At 44.4% G+C, this 18123-nt stretch overlaps 5 protein-coding genes across 10 annotated transcripts; 3 read left to right on the top strand and 2 right to left on the bottom strand.

Annotated features, from left to right (window-relative positions):
* Positions 1–102: 102 nt before the first annotated feature.
* Positions 103–6488, bottom strand: LOC108074835 (probable multidrug resistance-associated protein lethal(2)03659). Of its 2 annotated transcripts, none has more exons than XM_017167037.3 (10): positions 6325–6488; positions 5239–5376; positions 5092–5177; positions 4386–4694; positions 4119–4327; positions 2414–4053; positions 1825–2348; positions 1491–1756; positions 490–1419; positions 103–427 (listed from the first exon to the last, which is right to left on the bottom strand). In XM_017167037.3, the coding sequence occupies exons 2-10, from the start codon at positions 5313–5315 to the stop codon at positions 383–385; spliced, it is 4086 nt and encodes a 1361-aa protein (XP_017022526.1). In that variant the 5' UTR covers positions 5316–5376; positions 6325–6488; the 3' UTR covers positions 103–382. The 2 variants fall into 2 exon arrangements, with proteins under 2 accessions (XP_017022526.1, XP_017022525.1); XM_017167036.3 differs by having other exon boundaries at positions 5239–5339.
* A 1526-nt stretch (positions 6489–8014) lies between these two features.
* Positions 8015–9036, bottom strand: RpS13 (ribosomal protein S13). The gene is made up of 3 exons (XM_017167035.2): positions 8883–9036; positions 8535–8662; positions 8015–8465 (listed from the first exon to the last, which is right to left on the bottom strand). Exons 1-3 carry the CDS (start codon positions 8903–8905, stop codon positions 8161–8163), a joined length of 456 nt encoding a protein of 151 aa, XP_017022524.1. The 5' UTR covers positions 8906–9036; the 3' UTR covers positions 8015–8160.
* Positions 9037–9152: 116 nt separating this feature from the next.
* On the top strand, positions 9153–10017 carry CSN8 (COP9 signalosome subunit 8). Its single transcript, XM_017167034.2, has 4 exons — positions 9153–9306; positions 9357–9421; positions 9484–9659; positions 9714–10017. The coding sequence occupies exons 1-4, from the start codon at positions 9250–9252 to the stop codon at positions 9962–9964; spliced, it is 549 nt and encodes a 182-aa protein (XP_017022523.1). The 5' UTR covers positions 9153–9249; the 3' UTR covers positions 9965–10017.
* A 118-nt stretch (positions 10018–10135) lies between these two features.
* On the top strand, positions 10136–13966 carry Pp2A-29B (Protein phosphatase PP2A regulatory subunit A). 3 transcript variants are annotated; one of them, XM_070283734.1, is made up of 8 exons: positions 10138–10454; positions 11013–11166; positions 11233–11651; positions 11715–11789; positions 11854–12619; positions 12686–12958; positions 13552–13594; positions 13657–13966. In XM_070283734.1, exons 1-7 carry the CDS (start codon positions 10371–10373, stop codon positions 13554–13556), a joined length of 1776 nt encoding a protein of 591 aa, XP_070139835.1. In that variant the 5' UTR covers positions 10138–10370; the 3' UTR covers positions 13557–13594; positions 13657–13966. The 3 variants fall into 3 exon arrangements, with proteins under 3 accessions (XP_041631631.1, XP_070139835.1, XP_017022522.1); XM_041775697.2 differs by lacking the exon at positions 13657–13966 and having other exon boundaries at positions 10136–10454; positions 13062–13618; XM_017167033.3 differs by having other exon boundaries at positions 10139–10454; positions 13552–13966.
* A 191-nt stretch (positions 13967–14157) lies between these two features.
* On the top strand, positions 14158–17958 carry LOC108074871 (pancreatic triacylglycerol lipase). 3 transcript variants are annotated; one of them, XM_041776027.2, is made up of 6 exons: positions 14158–14242; positions 16284–16488; positions 16553–16619; positions 16759–17166; positions 17232–17606; positions 17664–17958. In XM_041776027.2, exons 2-6 carry the CDS (start codon positions 16461–16463, stop codon positions 17800–17802), a joined length of 1017 nt encoding a protein of 338 aa, XP_041631961.1. In that variant the 5' UTR covers positions 14158–14242; positions 16284–16460; the 3' UTR covers positions 17803–17958. The 3 variants fall into 3 exon arrangements, with proteins under 3 accessions (XP_041631961.1, XP_070145206.1, XP_017022580.1); XM_070289105.1 differs by lacking the exon at positions 14158–14242 and adding an exon at positions 14265–14489; XM_017167091.3 differs by lacking the exon at positions 14158–14242 and adding an exon at positions 14265–14574.
* Positions 17959–18123: the final 165 nt, after the last annotated feature.

Genomic DNA, 18123 nt, shown 5'->3' with positions numbered 1-18123 from the left:
GAAAGAGAGAAATTTTTAATATCGATATGCATCTTTAGCTATTAGTATAGGACACTATCTACCAGCTAAGCATTAATCACCCCATAAAACAATAAAAATATCTAAGTAGGAATATTTCGTTTATTTTTCAAAGGCACTTCTTTGCACTTATTATGATTTAAATACATACATATAGAAAATTAAACAACGGATAACTATACAGTGTTTAAGTTACACACACCGGGAAACATACGCACGTTCAAAAATATTTACACTCACACGAAATAACACACATTCAAAGCAAACTATTATTAATTAAGCTAGCTAGTAGCTACACTTAACCGGCTCGGTGTTAAGCACCTCGGCTCAATTCCTAAATATTTTGTTCCATATGCCCTGAGTCTTATGAGGATCGACGCAGACTCTGACCCTGGCTGTCCTCAAAGGCCTGAAATGAAGAGTCGTATTTTCAGTTGGTGCGATCATTTACAGATTATTCAAATGACCAACCTTTTGTGCGATTTTTAGCAATCCTTCGTAGGTGGCTTGGCCTGTCTGCTTCACCATGCCATGGAACACCTTGGAATCTGCCTTAGTTAACAGCTCGTACGGCGTACCGAACTCCACAGCCCGTCCAGCGTCCATAACCAGCACCTTGTCGGAGTCCATAATCGTGTGCAGGCGATGGGCTATCGTCAGCACAGTGCACTCCTTGAACTTGTTCCGAATGGTGGCCTGGATAAGGCCATCCGTCTGGGGATCTACATTGGCCGTGGCCTCATCCATGACCAGGATGCGGTTCTCACGAAGAATGGCACGGGCCAAGCAGACCAACTGGCGCTGACCCACACTAAAGTTTGTACCACCCTCTGTGATTTTGCTCTGCAAGCCGTTGGGCAGATCTGCCACCACATCTTTGAGCTTCACCTCCTCCAGGCTGCGCCACAGCTTGTCATCAGAATACTCATCAAATGGATCCAGATTGTATCGCATTGTGCCGGAAAAGAGCACAGGTTCCTGGGGAATGATCGAAATCTTGCTGCGCAGATCGTGGAGACCCATATCGTTGGTATCCCGCTTATCGATAAGAATGGATCCATCGTTGTAGGACAGTCGGAAGAGGGCATTGATTAGCGATGATTTTCCTGCTCCTGTGCGTCCAACGATTCCGACTTTTTCCCTTGGCCTTATGACAAAGTTTAGTGACTTGAGCACATAGTCCGCCTTGGGATTTGGAATGTAGCGCAAGCTTAGCTCATCAAACACTATTTTCCCTTGCTCCGGCCATGATTTAGGTGGCTTCTTATTCAGCGGCGCTTCTAGTTCTCCTTCCGGTTCGATGTCTTCGTACTCGACCACGCGCTCCACGGCAGTCATTGTATTCTCCAGCTCGGCGGACTGACGCATTCCCCACTGTACCATGCCGGTCATGCCCATTGCCTGAAAATATCGAGTATGGTTATTAATAGTTAATAGAAATTAATTAATTAATTAAGAGAGAGATTACCAACCTGCGTTATGGCCAGACCAACATCGCCGCCATTTGCCGGCGGAAAGACAAAGAAGCTGAGCGTTATTATGGCTATATAAATGACACAGAAGCAGTCCAGCCAATAACCAAAGGCCCTCGAAGTGCTTATAAACATGTAAAAAGCGGAGCTGTGCATGTCCTGGTAATTATCGAACTCCGCCTCCAGTACCCGTTGAGCTCCAAAAGCCCGAATAGTGGACAGTCCTGTGAGTGACGCAGCCAAATGCGAATAGACGGGGGAGCGAGCTATAAACAAAACGGTTAAAAACAGTTTAGAATTAGATTATCCAGAATAGGAAAGGATTAGCACTTACTTATTGCCTCCAAGCGTTTCACATCCCGCGAGGTTTTCAGATAAAAGGTTCGTAGCTGATAGAAAATTATGCCCAGGACAACGGTCGGGATAAGAAATAGCGGATTGACCAGGGCTATGACGATAACAATGCCAGCCAGCGACAGGAAGATCTGAATGACGTCCATCATTACGGCAGGCAGTATCTCGTCCACCTGTCCCATGTCCTTCGAGAAGCGATTCAGTATGCGACCCGATGGATTAGTGTTGAAGAAGTACATGGCTGCCCGGGTGATGCCGCGAAACATGGAGTTATGCAGGCGAATTGAAGCCTTCATGGCCAGGTTGAAGAACAGAAAGGAGCGCGCCACGGTCACCACGATGGTTAGGACCGTTATCAACGTGAATATATAGGTATCCAGCATTTCAGCGTCGACAGACCAGCCCAGATCTCGCATCCAAAGCGACAGTTGCGACTCGAGAGCCTTAGAGCTGAGTGTGTTGTTGTTCTCTGCTTGGGCAGCCACGTTTCCCTTTTTGGTAACCCTAAAAATGGAAAGAATGGAACGGAGTTAAGAGGAAACTCCACATAAAGCATAGTCTGCCCTTACCAGTAAGAGAGAAAGTAGTCGCCCAACGATGCCATCGCCTGCGACAGCACGCAGAATCCCATCATCACGAAGAAGGCGAAGAAACCGCCTCCAGCCTTGAAGTATTTACTGTACAGACCGAGGCCGATACGACCCGCTTCCTGGCGTTCCTGATTGATCATCTGTCCCGCCTCAGCCTCCGCGTCCTCCAGGCACGAGTCTGCTATGGACAGCAGGGATTGCTCGCTGTTGCGCCGTTGATCGCCGTGGCCGTGGCTGTGAGTGTAGCTGCCCGACCGTGACCGAGACTTCTCCTCCGACTGTTCATCTCGCTCCGGATCGGCTAGCATGCTGGCAAAGTCCAATCCGGACTCTCGCAGAGACTCGTAGGTGCCCACGGCGCTCACCTGACCCTTGTCCATAATCACTATCTGGTCGGCATGCTGTAGGAACTGCAGCTGATGAGTAGCCAGAATGACGATGCGCTCGCGCAAATAGCCTCGCATGCACTGTTCGAAAAGATGACGTGCCACATGGGTGTCCACAGCACTCAGTGGATCGTCCAGCAGGTAAATAGAGGTCTCCCGGTAAACAGCTCTCGCCAAACTGATTCTCGCCTTCTGCCCGCCGGACAGGGAGGCGCCTCGCTCTCCGACAATGGTTTTATCCTTAAATGGCAGCAACTCAAAGTCGCGCTCCAGAGCACACTTCTTCACCACCTTGGCGTAGCGTCGACGATCCATGGGCTGGCCGAAGAGGATATTTTGGCGCACGGTGCCGGAGAACAGCCATGGCTCCTGGGAGGCATAGGACATCGTTCCATTGACCTTGATCTCGCCAAACTCTGCGCGCAGTTCCCCGAGAATGGCTTGAATGAGGCTGGATTTACCAGAGCCAGTGCGTCCGACAATGCCCAGCATAGTGCCGGGCTGGACTCGGAGATTTACTCCATTAAGCGTATAGTCGGGTGAGTTGATGTCCCATTTGGCTCTGAGTCCAGTGATGGAGATGCCCGCCTCCGACAGCACGGCATTCTCATTAATGGTGGAGAGAGGCGGCCCTAACAGCTTGTCCTCGGCCTCATCGGCATCCTCCTCTCCGTCGGCATGCACCGTGGCCTGATTACTGCCTACGGGATCCTCCGGCAAGGGCACACTCCTGTCCGAGACATCTGTTTCATCCGATTGCATGTACTTCTGCACGCGCTTAATGGACACGAGGGTCTCCGCCATCTGGGAGATGCCTTGTGGGAAGAACACGGTCATGGTGGTTCGCAGGATGTTGTAGTACGCAGTGATCAAAAAGGCCACCTCCGGGGTGAGGAACGTGCCGAGCAGAACATAGCCGACAAGGCTCAAAAAAATTGAGACTCGGGTGAGAAAGATAATGAAGGAGAGCAGAATGCCTCTTATGTAGGATACGTGACGGATGGCGTTGATCTCCTTCTTGCGTGCATAGGCCACCATCTGCTCAAAGGGCAGCTCCCAGGCGTACATCTTGATCACCTGAATGCCCGAGATGATCTCGTTCATCATCCGCACTCGCTCGTCCGTTCGCAGAGCCGTCCTCAGTCGTAAGACCGAAGTCTTCTTGCCCAGATACGCCTGCAGGGGGATGAAGAGCAGCATAAAAGCCACGCCAAAGACAGCAGCGATTCCAATCTGCACATAGTGAATAGTTAGTGACCAGAAAGGATTAGGATTTACAGGATTCTAGTATTTCTGACCTCCCGGTACATCAAGTAAGTGATAAACAGAGTCTCCAGCGGCCCCACCCAAAGGTAGTGCACGAAAATGGTAGCCAAGTCTAGCCTGCCCACATCATTAGACATCAGGTTAACCACATGACCAGCGGTGGTGTCCCCAAGCGCCGTCTTGCTCAGTCGCAAAGCTTTGCGGTAGATCATGCTGCACATGCCCACGCGCATCTTGAGGCCTAAGGGATATCGGAAAACATTATGCTGCAGGGCAAATACAACCTCTGTCTGACTTACCCACATGCATAGTGCCCAGCATGTAGGGATGCATAATGATCACATTCAGGGCACTGCACAGGATCACTCCCGCGGCATAATAGTAGGCAGCTTCAATGGACTCCGAGCCGTGGGTGTAATAGGAGATGAGCTTCAGCAGGAAAAGCGGTTGCAGCGTTCGCAGGCCCAACTCCAGAATGAAGAGCACCAGTCCAAGCAGACCAAAGTACCAGCCAAACACCCGCAGGAGAGCCCTCAGCAAGTTGGGCTTTCCCTTGGTCTTTTCGAGCTCGCGTTCCCAGGAGGCGCATAGCTTGTTGCCGAGAGTCTCTGCAAAAAATTAAAGCAACAAGTGAATGCGAATTAATCGCAGATACGGCGGAACCCAATAAATTCGGATTACGGTTATCAATTTGCACGACAAAAATAAAGAAAACACAGAATCTTTGGGAGCAATTGAAGACAACAACAGAAAAAAAGAAGCAAATCAATTAAGACGGTCAACGAACATACTATGTATTTGGATCGATCAGTCAAATTAATTGTTCTCGTGATAGCTACAGTGTTTCTGGAAAGTATTCATATTCATTCCTTTATCTTCATATGACGATACAATTTTAATGATAATTGCTGTGTAATATAATGACTTGCCAACTGATTACAAACTGATGTGTCCTTAAATCAATTCGGAATCGCTGTGTATTTCATCATTAGATAAAATATTTACCCGACTTGTGCTCCTTGAGGGCCCTATAAAGATCTTTGGTGTCCAGCGTGGCCTTGCGCCCCTTGACAAACGTGGGCATGGTGTACCTACATATAGAAATTAATATTATATAAACATTAATTAATGATGAAATTTTCAAAAACTCACCAGAAACATGCTGCCGATATGAAATTTGATCGCTCTCGGGGATTTTCCGGCAGATCTGCCGTCTTCACCGACTGCATTTTGAGGTAAGGCCGCTAATGAATCTGAATTAAAGTGGCAATTAGATATAATAGCCGGTGACTGTAATAACCAATAGAGGATAACGGTAAAAGTAATTCAGTTGAGTGCTTGATGTTGAAAACAAAAGGCGATATAAGCACAAAACCGCGGCATGGCTTAATCAAACAAACATTTCTGTTTTATTTATCTGCGAATTGAATTCTCGTTGGCTTGGCGACTGGGAGAAGTCTGTGTATATTTTATTTATTTATTCCCCGCGAAACCAAGGGGCAAGGCAAGGTTGGATGTGTCACTGCTGCTCATAAGTTTTGTAATTCATCATAATGAGGTTTATACTTTAACGACAATCCGCCCTGTGGGCGAATAACATTCGAGAACAGTTAGTTCTTAAAAAACAAAACAGGTTGCTGGCCATTTCGCCATTACAGTGAAGATGCGTGGGAGTAAAAAAAGCTCATAAAAATATCTTTTTTAGTGAATTTTTTTAACTATTCTGTTTAGTTTTATTCACATTTGTTCAATCATATTAAACTTGTTTCTAACTTTTTAAACTGCTCCCGAAAAAAGTTTCCAAAAATACGTTTCGAGTAATCGGTCTTCACTGTATTTCTCTGCTCCTTCTTCGCTGTCTGTTTCATTCACTCGCGCGACCGAGAATAACCAATTCGGGAGGCGGCCGGGCCGTGTCAGCCATTTCCCCGTTCTGGGCATGCATTGGTGTGGGTACACACCCACACCCACGAAAAGCCGTACCACGTTGTTGCTGTACGAAAAGGGAAACGAAACTTCTCCAAAATTTATGCAAATCCATTACATTTATCGGGCAAACAAACAATAATCACGCATAGATAAAAGTCCGCATCATCGATGGTATTTCGTTTGCCTGTAAATTATCTAATCACATGGATTTTTTCCGGCGCACATATTTAAATAAATTGCCAGACAATCGGCGGTTGAGCACAATTAATATAATTGCTCCTGCTTGCGAAACCACTGGTGTGTACGTACATTTTGTTTCAATATTGTTTACATTTAACAATGACCAAACTGGCGAACGGTTCTCCGCGAACGTGAGAAGTGCTGCTATAGAAGGCCGGCTGGCACAGCTGGCTGGCAACGAAAAATAATGTAACAAATAATAAAACAAACTTCGGTCCGAGTGCCTGAAAGGGCAGCCGAATACTGGCGCTGGCTGTGGTGGCGTCGGCGACTATCGGCTCTTGATACGAATTTCGCCCTAGGCTACAGTCAAGCTTCGCGATGTGGGCTCCCTAGCTTGAAATACTATATATCTCTAGGTTCTGGTTTGAACAAAAAATTATTAATAAAAATTCAGTACCTAGAAATATTTGAATTTCCAACTGAAATATAAAAGGCAAGAATTCTAATATTAATTAAATTTAATTCAAGTATTTGCACTCGATGCCAATATTTCCATAATAGAAACATTCCGATTAGATAGAAATCTTGAACTTTATGCCAAAGTGAAAGTATTTTTTTATTTCAAGGCATAAAGGAAAAAGGTCTAAATAAAAATAATGATAAACAACAGTTCCTAAAGTTTTCTCCGATTCGTAGCTACTTTATCTATATGTATATGTATCTACATATGTTTTATTACATATATATTTTATTTCCCTATATTGTAAATAAATTCTACCATTTTAAAACTCGAAAATTTCTTTGACTTGTAATATATTTCTGGTAATGATGTCATACTGTTCCATTAGTGTGCATGTGTGCGTGGAGTATATTGCACATTTTACTTTCCTGCTGAAGACGGATCAACAAGTACAATTAAATATTTCAATGCACATTTGCATGATAAACAACAGTTCCTAAAGTTTTCTCCGATTCGTAGCTACTTTATCTATATGTATATGTATCTACATATGTTTTATTACATATATATTTTATTTCCCTATATTGTAAATAAATTCTACCATTTTAAAACTCGAAAATTTCTTTGACTTGTAATATATTTCTGGTAATGATGTCATACTGTTCCATTAGTGTGCATGTGTGCGTGGAGTATATTGCACATTTTACTTTCCTGCTGAAGACGGATCAACAAGTACAATTAAATATTTCAATGCACATTTGCATGCAAACATACATATAATTGTGTATATAATAAAAATACATAATTATAAATCATACACAGAAGGAATCGTTAAATCGTTACTACTAAGAGGTTGGGATTTAATTAAAATTAAACCATATTTTTTTATCTATTTATGTGTTTAATTGTATGTAACAATTAACAAAAAATGATCCGTTTTTAGTGATAAAAAGTATATTAGAGTATCAAGTTTACTGATTTCAGAAGTCCTTCTTTAAATAAACTTTATTAATATGGTTATCAGTTTCCCTCACTTAATTCTAATAAACACGTTAATGACAAATGAAAACATATTACGGAAGTCCTAAATTAAATAACCAATATGACTCAAGTCATAATTCTCCTACTTGAAGACCTAAAAATCCCTAAATATTACAGTGATAAATATAAGTTTTATTTTCACCAAGCTCTTTATATTTATCATTTATGTAAAAATACTGAAGTAAATGAGGTTTTTTCATTGAGATTTCAGAACTTAACTTTCATTAAAGTCGATAAAACCCCTTATCTTTCAAGCATAAATATCTGCGATGCACTTCACTCAACAGCCTCCAATCAAAATAATTTACACTTCCGTTTAGATTCTATAAAATAGTTCCGATTTCCAGTTTTATTTCTGTTGGGTTTATTGGTTTACATTGTCAGAAATGTAGGGCCCACAAGATTTCAAAACACAACTACCAACTAACGAACGCGGAAAGCTGTTACGAATCGAGGACGTCTTAGGCGACCAAGGCGGAGGCGGTGCTCGACTCGTATTTCCAGTTGGGCGGCAGGACGCTCTTAGTCTTGTAGTAGCGGGCCAGACGGTGAATCCTGGACTCGACCAGAATCAGACGGAACTTGCCATCCTTGTCCTTGCGGTTGCGCTCCAAATGCTTGCGGATGGCCACAGCCTTCTTGATCATGTGGTACAGATCCTCGGGAATGTCGGGCTTCAGGCCCACCGACTTCATGATGCGCAGGATCTTGTTTCCATTCACGAAACGCACCTGGGCGACTCCGTGCGAGTCACGCAGAATGATGCCTGTAAAACAATTACGAGCCATTGGTCAACATAACCTCAAACAACAACACTGGTACACAATACACATACCGATCTTGGAGGGCGTCAGACCCTTCTTTCCCAGCTTCTTGATCTGGTCCTTAACATCGTCGGAGTTCAGTTTCAGCCACGATGGGACGGTACGGCGGTAGGGGAGCGCTGATTGGGAAATACCCTTGCTGCGGAAAATCGAAAACTTAGTCTGTGTTCTGGCGGCGGCGACTGTCACAAGCGATACGTTTGCGCCATGTGCTTGCCACTGCTGGCCATTTTTCACGGCCAGTCAGCCCGTGAGCGGACCAAATGCATGAGCAGGGGCTAAATCCACACGGCAGACACATTTTGCGAACGTAACGCTCCGCGCAGATGCTTGGAAATATTAAATAAACGCATTTTTACCCAGGAGCGTGCATACGACCCATCTTGATAGTCTAGTTTTTGACACCGAAAAGAAGGTGGAGACTTTTGGCTCGTTGACAGCTCGCGATAGTGGAGACCTGTCAGAGCTGCTATCGATAGCCGACCGAACGATATCCCAAATGTTTTGCAAATTGGATATATATATAATCTCGTTGTTAAATAAGCATGTTTATTACGTTGCAAGTAATTTACTTTTTGACTGCCACGTGCAATGTTATTCGAAAATCAGTTGCACAATGTATCGATAGCCTACCGCCGATGACAGCGAAAGTCTACAAAAATCAGAGGTGCTTTGAGCAAACGGTCACATCATTGTTAGCAGCGCAGAAGAAATTAGCAAAACAAAATGCATTTAAATAAATACACTGAACTCTTGGAACGCCTGGAGAGCGAGGAATTGGAGGTGAGTCGGACCTGATCTGAGTGCATTGTTAAATTCCTCTGTTTCCGCAGCAAGTCGAGTTAGGAGCTGAGGTCTACCAGCAATTACTTGCGATTTATCTATACGAAAACAAACTGTGGGTATTGCAAATTTAGCCGACGTAGAATTCTTTAATTATTATTGACTTTGGCTACGCAGGGCCAATGCCAAGTTACTGTGGATGCGAGTACCCGACAAATTGAAGGAGGACAAAGAACTGAGTCAGTTAAATCTGCTGAACCTGGCGCTGCAGCACAACAACTACACCGACTTCTTCAAACACATCAAGTATGAGTGGTCCGAGAAGGTAAAGGCGCCTCTGGAAGACCTACTGCGTAAGTGGCCCAGGAAAGCGGCTTAAATAGTGGCTAACAGATTCCCTCTCCCAGTCAAGCAACGCGAGGAACTATTCACCCTGGTGGGCAGCGCCTACGTGTCCATCTACCAACAGGACCTGCTAGAATTGTCCCTGCTCTCGGAGAATGAGCTGAAAAAGACGTGTGCTGCCTTAGATTGGACCGAGGAACTCTACGGCGACCGTGTGATCCTGAAACCCAAGGTTAAGGAGACGCCGCCCAGTCGCGGCAACGATGATCAGTTGCTCAAGTTGACCGAATTTGTAACCTTCCTAGAAAATTAAGCCTTATTTAAACGGATATCAGTCAATAAAAATGAATCCTTGAAAAACAAGAATGGTTCGGGTCTGCGCTAGAGCCGTAAATCGCCTACTGCTGTAGCGCAGTTCCGCACCACTAGATATATTGCTCAGAATTTGGAGTTTTGCGTTGGTCACACTTCCCGTTGTGTCACTTGAAAAAAATATAATTTGCACCTCTCGTCGTCGGATTTTCATTGGAAAACCAATCGAAGAATTCTTTGTTAAATACGAGCAGATTGCAGCAGACGGAACGGAAAAGCCTGTGAAATTATTTGTTGTCTTATAAAAACTCGTCGCAAACCGCCCGAGGGCCAAGCCGATCTGATTTTACGCAGAATAGAAAAACCGATTTTCAGTGCGTGTGTGTGTGTGGGAAGCAGCAGAAAAGATGGCAGCGAGCGACAAATCTGTGGATGACTCCCTATATCCCATCGCGGTTCTCATCGACGAGTTGAAAAACGAGGATGTTCAGGTTAGTTAGAGTCTACGACCGGGCGGCTCCCGAAATGGCGAAATAATTAATTCTAAATGGGGAAGCGTGCCCTCACCCCTTCCGTCGGCTGTGTATTTGTGCAAAAAAATGCGTCATTGTGTGCATGGCTATTTTCGTTGGTATAGGTGTGAGCTTGTGTATGCACACTGCTGCGGAAAAAGTATATATTTTTTTTTCAAAGGCAATAAAACATCGATTAGTTCTCAATCAATTTTGCATACAAAATAGAATAAAAATCTCCAGAAAGCCAGCATTCACTATCGATATGCAGGATAATCGTTTGCCATGGAAACATTCCAGTGGAGCAACTGCATTTTGCAGTTCGATCAATTTGATAAATTTGAGGATGGACCTATAGGTTATATCTTTAAAGTGCTAATTTATAGAGCAATTTAATGAGTTCCATATGATATGTTTGTTTACTTTCATTGCACAACACTGAGTAATATAAAAAATTTACATTTATATTAGATATACCTTTCTTTTTTACATTATCCAATCCCATTATTCTTACATTATTTCCCGTAATCCCCTCAGCTCCGCCTGAACTCCATCAAAAAGCTGTCCACCATTGCTTTGGCTTTGGGCGAGGAGCGCACTCGGTCTGAGTTGATCCCCTTCCTTACTGAGACCATCTACGATGAGGATGAGGTGTTGCTGGCGTTGGCGGATCAACTGGGCAACTTTACAAGTAAGCATTTGGAAAACACTGGGATTTGTTGGATTTCCTTAACGAACAAATATTCCTTCTTGCTAGGTCTCGTGGGCGGACCCGAGTTTGCAATGTACTTGATTCCACCACTCGAGAGTCTGGCCACCGTGGAGGAGACCGTGGTGCGTGACAAGGCCGTTGAATCCCTGCGGACTGTGGCCGCTGAGCACAGTGCCCAGGATCTGGAGATCCATGTGGTTCCGACGCTGCAGCGTCTCGTTTCGGGCGACTGGTTCACCTCGCGCACATCGGCCTGCGGCCTTTTTTCGGTCTGCTATCCTCGTGTCACTCAGCCCGTGAAGGCAGAGCTGCGTGCCAACTTCCGCAAGCTGTGCCAGGACGAGACGCCCATGGTGCGACGTGCTGCAGCTAATAAGCTGGGCGAGTTCGCCAAAGTCGTGGAGACCGAGTACCTCAAGTCGGACTTGATCCCCAACTTTGTGCAGTTGGCTCAAGATGATCAGGTAAGCCAAGATCTTCTACTCTGTGAGGAGAACTTTAAACATTTAATTACTTTCCCGTTTCAGGACTCTGTTCGTCTTCTGGCCGTGGAGGCTTGTGTCAGCATCGCCCAGCTGCTGCCCCAGGACGACGTGGAGCACGTAAGCTCGTTTAATCAGCTAATATCCCATGATTGGTAATCAAATTCTCTTTTTGTATTCGTAGCTGGTTTTACCCACACTCCGTCAGTGCGCCAGCGACTCGTCGTGGCGAGTGCGCTATATGGTGGCCGAGAAGTTTGTGGACTTGCAGAAGGCTGTGGGTCCAGAGATTACGCGAGTAGACCTGGTGCCAGCGTTCCAGTACTTGCTCAAGGACGCCGAGGCCGAGGTACGCGCTGCCGTGGCTACCAAGGTGAAGGATTTCTGTGCCAACCTGGACAAGGCCAACCAGGTGCAGATCATTCTCAGTTCCATTTTGCCCTATGTTCGCGATCTGGTATCGGATCCGAATCCACATGTCAAGTCGGCTCTGGCCTCTGTCATCATGGGCCTAAGTCCCATGCTGGGCGCCTATCAAACCGTGGAGCAGCTGCTGCCGCTTTTCCTCATACAACTCAAGGACGAGTGCCCGGAAGTGCGCCTCAATATTATTTCCAACTTGGACTGCGTGAACGATGTTATTGGCATTCAGCAACTGTCGCAGTCCCTGCTGCCCGCCATCGTTGAGCTGGCTGAGGACTCCAAGTGGAGGGTGCGCCTGGCTATCATTGAGTACATGCCCGCTCTGGCAGGCCAGTTAGGACAGGAGTTTTTCGATCAAAAGCTGCGCGGTCTCTGCATGGGCTGGCTCAACGATCACGTGTATGCCATTCGCGAGGCTGCCACACTCAACATGAAGAAGCTAGTCGAGCAGTTCGGAGCCCCCTGGGCTGAGCAGGCCATCATTCCCATGATCCTGGTTATGTCGCGCAACAAGAACTATTTGCACAGTAAGTGTGACGATGAGACAGGGCATTTCCATTTCCATTTTGACTTTAATATGTAACCTTCATTAGGAATGACATGCTTGTTCTGCCTGAATGTTTTGGCCGAGGTCTGCGGCACAGATATCACCACCAAGCTGCTGCTGCCCACAGTTCTTTTACTCGCCGCCGATCCCGTCGCTAATGTTCGCTTCAATGTGGCCAAAACCCTGCAGAAGATCTCCCCCTTCCTGGAGGCCAGCGTTATTGATGCCCAAGTGAAGCCCACTCTCGATAAACTGAATGCGGACACGGATGTGGACGTCAAGCATTTTGCTGCACAGGCCATTGCCGGTATAGCAGCAGGTAAGCGTCATACTACTCTGTGGGGATTTTCTATAGAATTAAGAAGATAAGGAGAAGGAGGGAGAATAGAGCTGGCTTATTAACATCGCTATCCCTGCCTTAGAAATGGAATTAAATGTGTTTAGAACGGCGGTGCCGCCGTGCATGGGTGCCAAGATTGAGGCGGCCTTGGACTCGAAGCTGATAACGGAGGCACCTCCGATGCCGCCGGCATCTGATAATGAAATTCTGCAGGAGATGAACGCCAAAGCAGCGGCGGAGGCGGCTGCCGACGATCAGCCGCCGGCCAGGGTTGATTCGGAATGTTAGAGGATGAGTAGCCCAACCATGCGAACTGTGTGATGTGCCCGCCTCCCACTGTCTCCAGCTGCCAAGCTAACAATTGTATTTAATTCACCAGGCCACGTCTGTTCACCTGTTTGTTTAAGATAATACAAACTATTTTTCGATACTAAAATCATGTGCAACCACAACCCACTAAATATCAATGCTAATGTTTTACTATATTTTTGTATCTTTCCCGGTATCATTCTCACCACGTGGCTGTGTCAAACCCTCTGTGTGCAATACATTATTTGTGTACATTTTTACAGCGTAATCAATCTTCTTGCATCTTTTTTATTCTATTTTTAAATTGTATGTATTTAACGCCCGGCAAAACATATGTAGCAACAACACTTAAGAATGGAAAATTGTAGTGGATTCCCGGAAGAAGGTGTTTGACGCCACAGAGCCACTGCTAAAGGATGGGAGTCGTCGTCGTCGTCGTCGAGAATTCGAGAGCAGAGGAGAGGAGCCAACTACTATGCCATCATATGCAAGCGAGAGCCACTAAACGCGACACACAGCTAAACATTATTACTTACATACTTATATTATAAATAAAAAATTACCACATAAGCATAAAGATCATTAAAACATGTGTAGAGTTTGGAAAATTTGATAGCATCTGAATGCAAAAATAAAAATAAAAAATAAAAAAATTGTAGTAAAACAATGGAAAACCTGCGAGCATTGCATTATTAATTGGTTTCTGAAACTTTTAAATTAGTTTTTTTTAGTTCCAGACCTGGCAAGCAAGAAAAGATGTACTTTATAATATATATTTTTACTTTTTGAAGTGGTTACCTCCTTAAAAGTAACACTTTAAAAAATTAATACACATTTAAAAAAAAATCAACATAGAAAAGCTTTCTGAGCTACAATTAATGACGTTTTGGATAGTTATTATTGATTTCGAATTCAACATACAAACTTCGACTTAAAACCCTTCAAAATTACAATGTAAGAGCCTTTTTAAGACAGCCTGTATTTATAAATCTTGGCACGTGTTTATTTATCCGAAAATCCAGAAAATTTAAATCTCAGATCTTCAAATCTTTTGGATATCGATAGTCACCTGTTGCCGCACTCGATAGTTTTAATGACTGATTTTGGTTTGTTTTGCTTGGTTTCGCCAGGCAGCGAGCGCTTTCCGAGCGAGAGATCAGTTGGACTTACGCGATCGCAACGAACGACGAGCGCTCCGTGGGTAAATGTAAATGTTTGCCTAACACTCGGAATTGCCACCACGCACGGAACCGTTGCGCCGCTCCCCTTTTCCCCCGTATCGTTCCGTAAGTGTCGTTTGGAAACCGCGGGTGATCGCACCCAAAAGCACCATGAAATGATCTGTGAGAGTCAATCAGATGCAAATTTGATTGGGCGCAGCCAGGCAAACGAACCCAATGGAACTAATCAATTATACAAGAAATTCCTAGGTTTTGTCTGTATACTGGCAGACTTCGGTCATTATCAGTTTTCCGTCTAGTGTCGCAAGCTCCCGCGTCCGTTTTCCGTCCACTGACCTGGTGCCCTCCGTTTCCCCCGTGCTCAACAGGTGCTTGGAGTCCGCGTTAATTACAGACGTCCATGTCAAATATGCTGAGTTGCTATTATTGTTGCATTATTTTGTTGCTGTTGTTGTTTTTTTTAGCCTAAAGTGGCGCGTTTTGCTAAGCGATTTCTCTGCCTTCCGCCCAAGAGCTTTGCTGGCGCCGACCCCTTAGAGCCATTATCTGACTGCTAATTTCCCCCCGATAAGCCGGAATATAATATAAATTGAAGTGCTCTTTATTTATGTCCGTAGTATAGCGCTGAAATTGAGGCAGAAAGGCCGCCGCCGGTACTTAAATTACATTTGCACGCGTTGGGGTGCCCACAGAGATTCGGGGTAGAAGGTAGAGAGTGATGAGGGTACCTGTGATTTTATCAAACACAAAACCATAAACATATTTATAATAGGTATAGACTCACCTGCCTAAGCGGAACTATCAATTTCTTTTCAAAGCGGAAGTTGTACTAAATCTCCAGTGAGATTTAAATTGAATTGAATATTGAAACGATTAATGGGAATCTTAAGGAATACTAATATTTTTCCTTAGATATACCTCCCTACAGTCAAAATTATAAACAAAAAAATGTCTGCCGAATTAATGAGTAATAGCTTAGCTTGACTGTAGCTTGACGCGCAGTAATTTCAAGTCTGCATATTTAAGCATTTGTAGTTTGCCCATTCGGGGTTAAGGTAATCTGTGCGGCAAAAGACAGTGGGCTCGTAGCATGTTAAATTGACCCCGAATAAACGTCATTTTTATAGTTTAATTGTGACCATTAAACATAGTTTGGAAAGATCAAACAAAGTTCAATGACAAGTTTTAGAAAACATTAAGTATAAAAGTATAAGTCATGCTTAGGTTGTAAATCTTCAGTTATGCCCCTTGATATGAATGTTTTAGCGAGGTTATAGCTCCTACAATATATGGCAATACAAATAATAGTTATACAATTTAATTCACAATGTTAATGAGTGAATTCCCGTTATACAATTTCCCGAGTAAAGGAAATATGCAATTCGAAAACTTCCAACTGCTTGTGATAGCTGATATTAATAGCTCAGCGATCAAAGTAGACTAAGTGGCGACACAGCCTTAATGGCTTTCATTTGCTTTAATGTATATTGCTTTGGTTCGATCGGTCATAGATTACCCCTCAAGTGCATAATGGGTTTAATGTTTGATTAAACGCTTTCCCACCCACAAGAGTGGTCATAAAAATAGCACAACAATGTTCAAAATTAGATTTCTCACTGTGCACATGAATGATGCATGGTACAAATTTGGACCTCCATCAGGCCGAACTTTGCCGCCGTGGTGCCACCATCGCCTCCTGTGATTCACAGTGGTCGCGTCGACGCAAGGCTGATTCGGCCCAGCCGCTTATGTGTGCTATCTTATCCGGGATAGATGGAAATTTAATTAGACTTATCAATTTGAATGGATTTTAGGCCAGGCCACGCAACCACACTGATCCGCGACTAATCGAGTGTCCGCCGGCCCCAGTCTTTGTCAACCACTGTATGGAAGCAGAGGATATCCGGAAACCAGCTGCCGGCCACCACGTAATCAATCATTTTGTGGAATAATAGCAGTTCGGCGCCAACCAAGCAAACCCCCCGAGCAAAATGCACAAAGCCATTAAAAACAAATCCAGTAAGTGTATAAGCAAATGTGGAAAATTCCGCTAAAACATTTGGATTCTCATGCAATTACCCAGGGCTGCTCTTCGGTCTCAAGAACTCCAGAGCGGATCTGACCACGGCCAAGTTTATACTATATTATGGGTAAGAAATTTTTAAATAATATATACATATTTTACTATTTGTTGGCAAAGAGCAACTTAATAAACGTTTCTTATAGTAATTTATTAAAAAATTACTTCTAAAATATTTTAATCCAAGTTTTATCGCCTTACCCACATAGACCCAGTGTAGCTGATAGTGATATCTACGATTTAACGGACTTCGAGAACCTATTGGAGGATGAGCACTTGGACTTGTGCAAGAACACGGTGCTCTATTTGCATGGCTACCTGGAAGACCCGGATGTCGAGAGCATACATGTCATTGCCGAGGCCTATTTGGAGCGCAAGGATACCAACCTGATTGTCCTGGATTGGGGAGAACTGGCAGATGGCAACTATATGTTCGATGCCTTTCCGAATGTGAAGCAATTGGGTCCAGAATTGGCCAAAGTGCTACTCCAAATGTTTGATCATGGCCTAGATATTTGCAAATTTCACGTTGTCGGCCACTCAATGGGCGGTCAGCTGGCCGGAATCCTTGGGCGCGAGATAATCAAACGCTCAAAGGGTGCTAGAAAATTGCAAAGGTGAGGGGACTTTAAAATAGATATATGTACAACCTCGCCTTGATAAATCCTATCTTTTCTGTCAGAATTTCCGCTTTAGATCCCGCCTTTCCGCTTTACTACCCAGGCACACATCTGTCCAGCAGGGATGCCGAGTTCGTGGACGTCATACACACCGATGCCTGGATGTATGGTGCGCCGACAAGCACGGGAACGGCGGATTTCTGGCCCAATGGAGGCAACAGCCTGCAACCTGGATGCCCCAAGCGCAACTACAAAATGCTCAGTGACAACGATCTGTCCAGCCATCGGCGCAGTTGGTGGTTTTGGGCCGAGAGTGTTTCGGATCGCTATCCCATCCGATTTGATGCGGTGGCGGCTAAGAACTGGTCGGAATTTAAGCAAAAGAAAACGGCTGAGACGTCCCGGCTGGTGGTGATGGGACATCACTGCCCCACGTCGTAAGTTGCCCAAACTAGCTTGCAAAGAAGTGATTAATTATGACTTATAATTTACAGGATATATGGCGACTTTTACTTACAAACCAACGGACAAACGCCTTTTGCTCGAGGAAAAGAGGGTACAGTGTACGTCGATCCAAAGGAGCTGCTCGGAAATACATCCAGCCTCTCCTGTATCTGCCAACCGCAGCATTAAGTAGTATATTTTTAATGTACACAATAAAAGTACATTTGAAATTGATCAAATTGTGTACATTTGAAATGTATTATTCAGATAACTGGGCTTTTAATACGCTTTGCATCACATTTTGCTTTACGAAAAATATACACTTAAAGTTTGTTTATTGTTGAACCAACAAAATGTCTTTATATGGCTAAATGGTTTTACTTTTCAAAATTTAGGAGAATTCCCTTAAATAGGTAGGAATTTCCTTGCAGTTGCAACTAGGTTAATACTATTTTAAGTTTGCAAATTTGACTAGTTCAAGCTTACTTCCTATTAGTTTGATAATTCTCA

The sequence above is a fragment of the Drosophila kikkawai genome, chromosome 2L, assembly GCF_030179895.1.
Source record: "Drosophila kikkawai strain 14028-0561.14 chromosome 2L, DkikHiC1v2, whole genome shotgun sequence".
Taxonomy (NCBI): Eukaryota; Metazoa; Arthropoda; class Insecta; order Diptera; family Drosophilidae; genus Drosophila; species Drosophila kikkawai.
Note: the sequence above shows the minus strand (reverse complement) of the source record. Positions and strands in the feature narration are given on the sequence as shown.

Excerpts from the sequence above, each read along its gene's own strand:
- LOC108074835 (XM_017167037.3), bottom strand. The coding sequence starts at position 5,315 with ATGCAGTCGGTGAAGACGGCAGATCTGCCGGAAAATCCCCGAGAGCGA. Across the intron at positions 2,349-2,413 it reads GACTACTTTCTCTCTTACTG|GGTTACCAAAAAGGGAAACG; the intron begins GTAAGGGCAGAC and ends TTCCATTTTTAG. Across the intron at positions 428-489 it reads TGCTAAAAATCGCACAAAAG|GCCTTTGAGGACAGCCAGGG; the intron begins GTTGGTCATTTG and ends TCTTCATTTCAG.
- RpS13 (XM_017167035.2), bottom strand. The coding sequence starts at position 8,905 with ATGGGTCGTATGCACGCTCCTGG. Across the intron at positions 8,663-8,882 it reads GGTCGTATGCACGCTCCTGG|CAAGGGTATTTCCCAATCAG; the intron begins GTAAAAATGCGT and ends GATTTTCCGCAG. Across the intron at positions 8,466-8,534 it reads TCTGACGCCCTCCAAGATCG|GCATCATTCTGCGTGACTCG; the intron begins GTATGTGTATTG and ends ATTGTTTTACAG.
- CSN8 (XM_017167034.2), top strand. The coding sequence starts at position 9,250 with ATGCATTTAAATAAATACACTGAACTCTTGGAACGCCTGGAGAGCGAG. Across the intron at positions 9,307-9,356 it reads TGGAGAGCGAGGAATTGGAG|CAAGTCGAGTTAGGAGCTGA; the intron begins GTGAGTCGGACC and ends CTGTTTCCGCAG. Across the intron at positions 9,422-9,483 it reads TATCTATACGAAAACAAACT|GGCCAATGCCAAGTTACTGT; the intron begins GTGGGTATTGCA and ends TTGGCTACGCAG.
- Pp2A-29B (XM_041775697.2), top strand. The coding sequence starts at position 10,371 with ATGGCAGCGAGCGACAAATCTGTGGATGACTCCCTATATCCCATCGCG. Across the intron at positions 11,790-11,853 it reads CCCAGGACGACGTGGAGCAC|CTGGTTTTACCCACACTCCG; the intron begins GTAAGCTCGTTT and ends TTGTATTCGTAG. Across the intron at positions 12,959-13,061 it reads CATTGCCGGTATAGCAGCAG|AAATGGAATTAAATGTGTTT; the intron begins GTAAGCGTCATA and ends TCCCTGCCTTAG.
- LOC108074871 (XM_041776027.2), top strand. The coding sequence starts at position 16,461 with ATGCACAAAGCCATTAAAAACAAATCCA. Across the intron at positions 16,489-16,552 it reads AGCCATTAAAAACAAATCCA|GGCTGCTCTTCGGTCTCAAG; the intron begins GTAAGTGTATAA and ends GCAATTACCCAG. Across the intron at positions 17,607-17,663 it reads GGACATCACTGCCCCACGTC|GATATATGGCGACTTTTACT; the intron begins GTAAGTTGCCCA and ends TATAATTTACAG.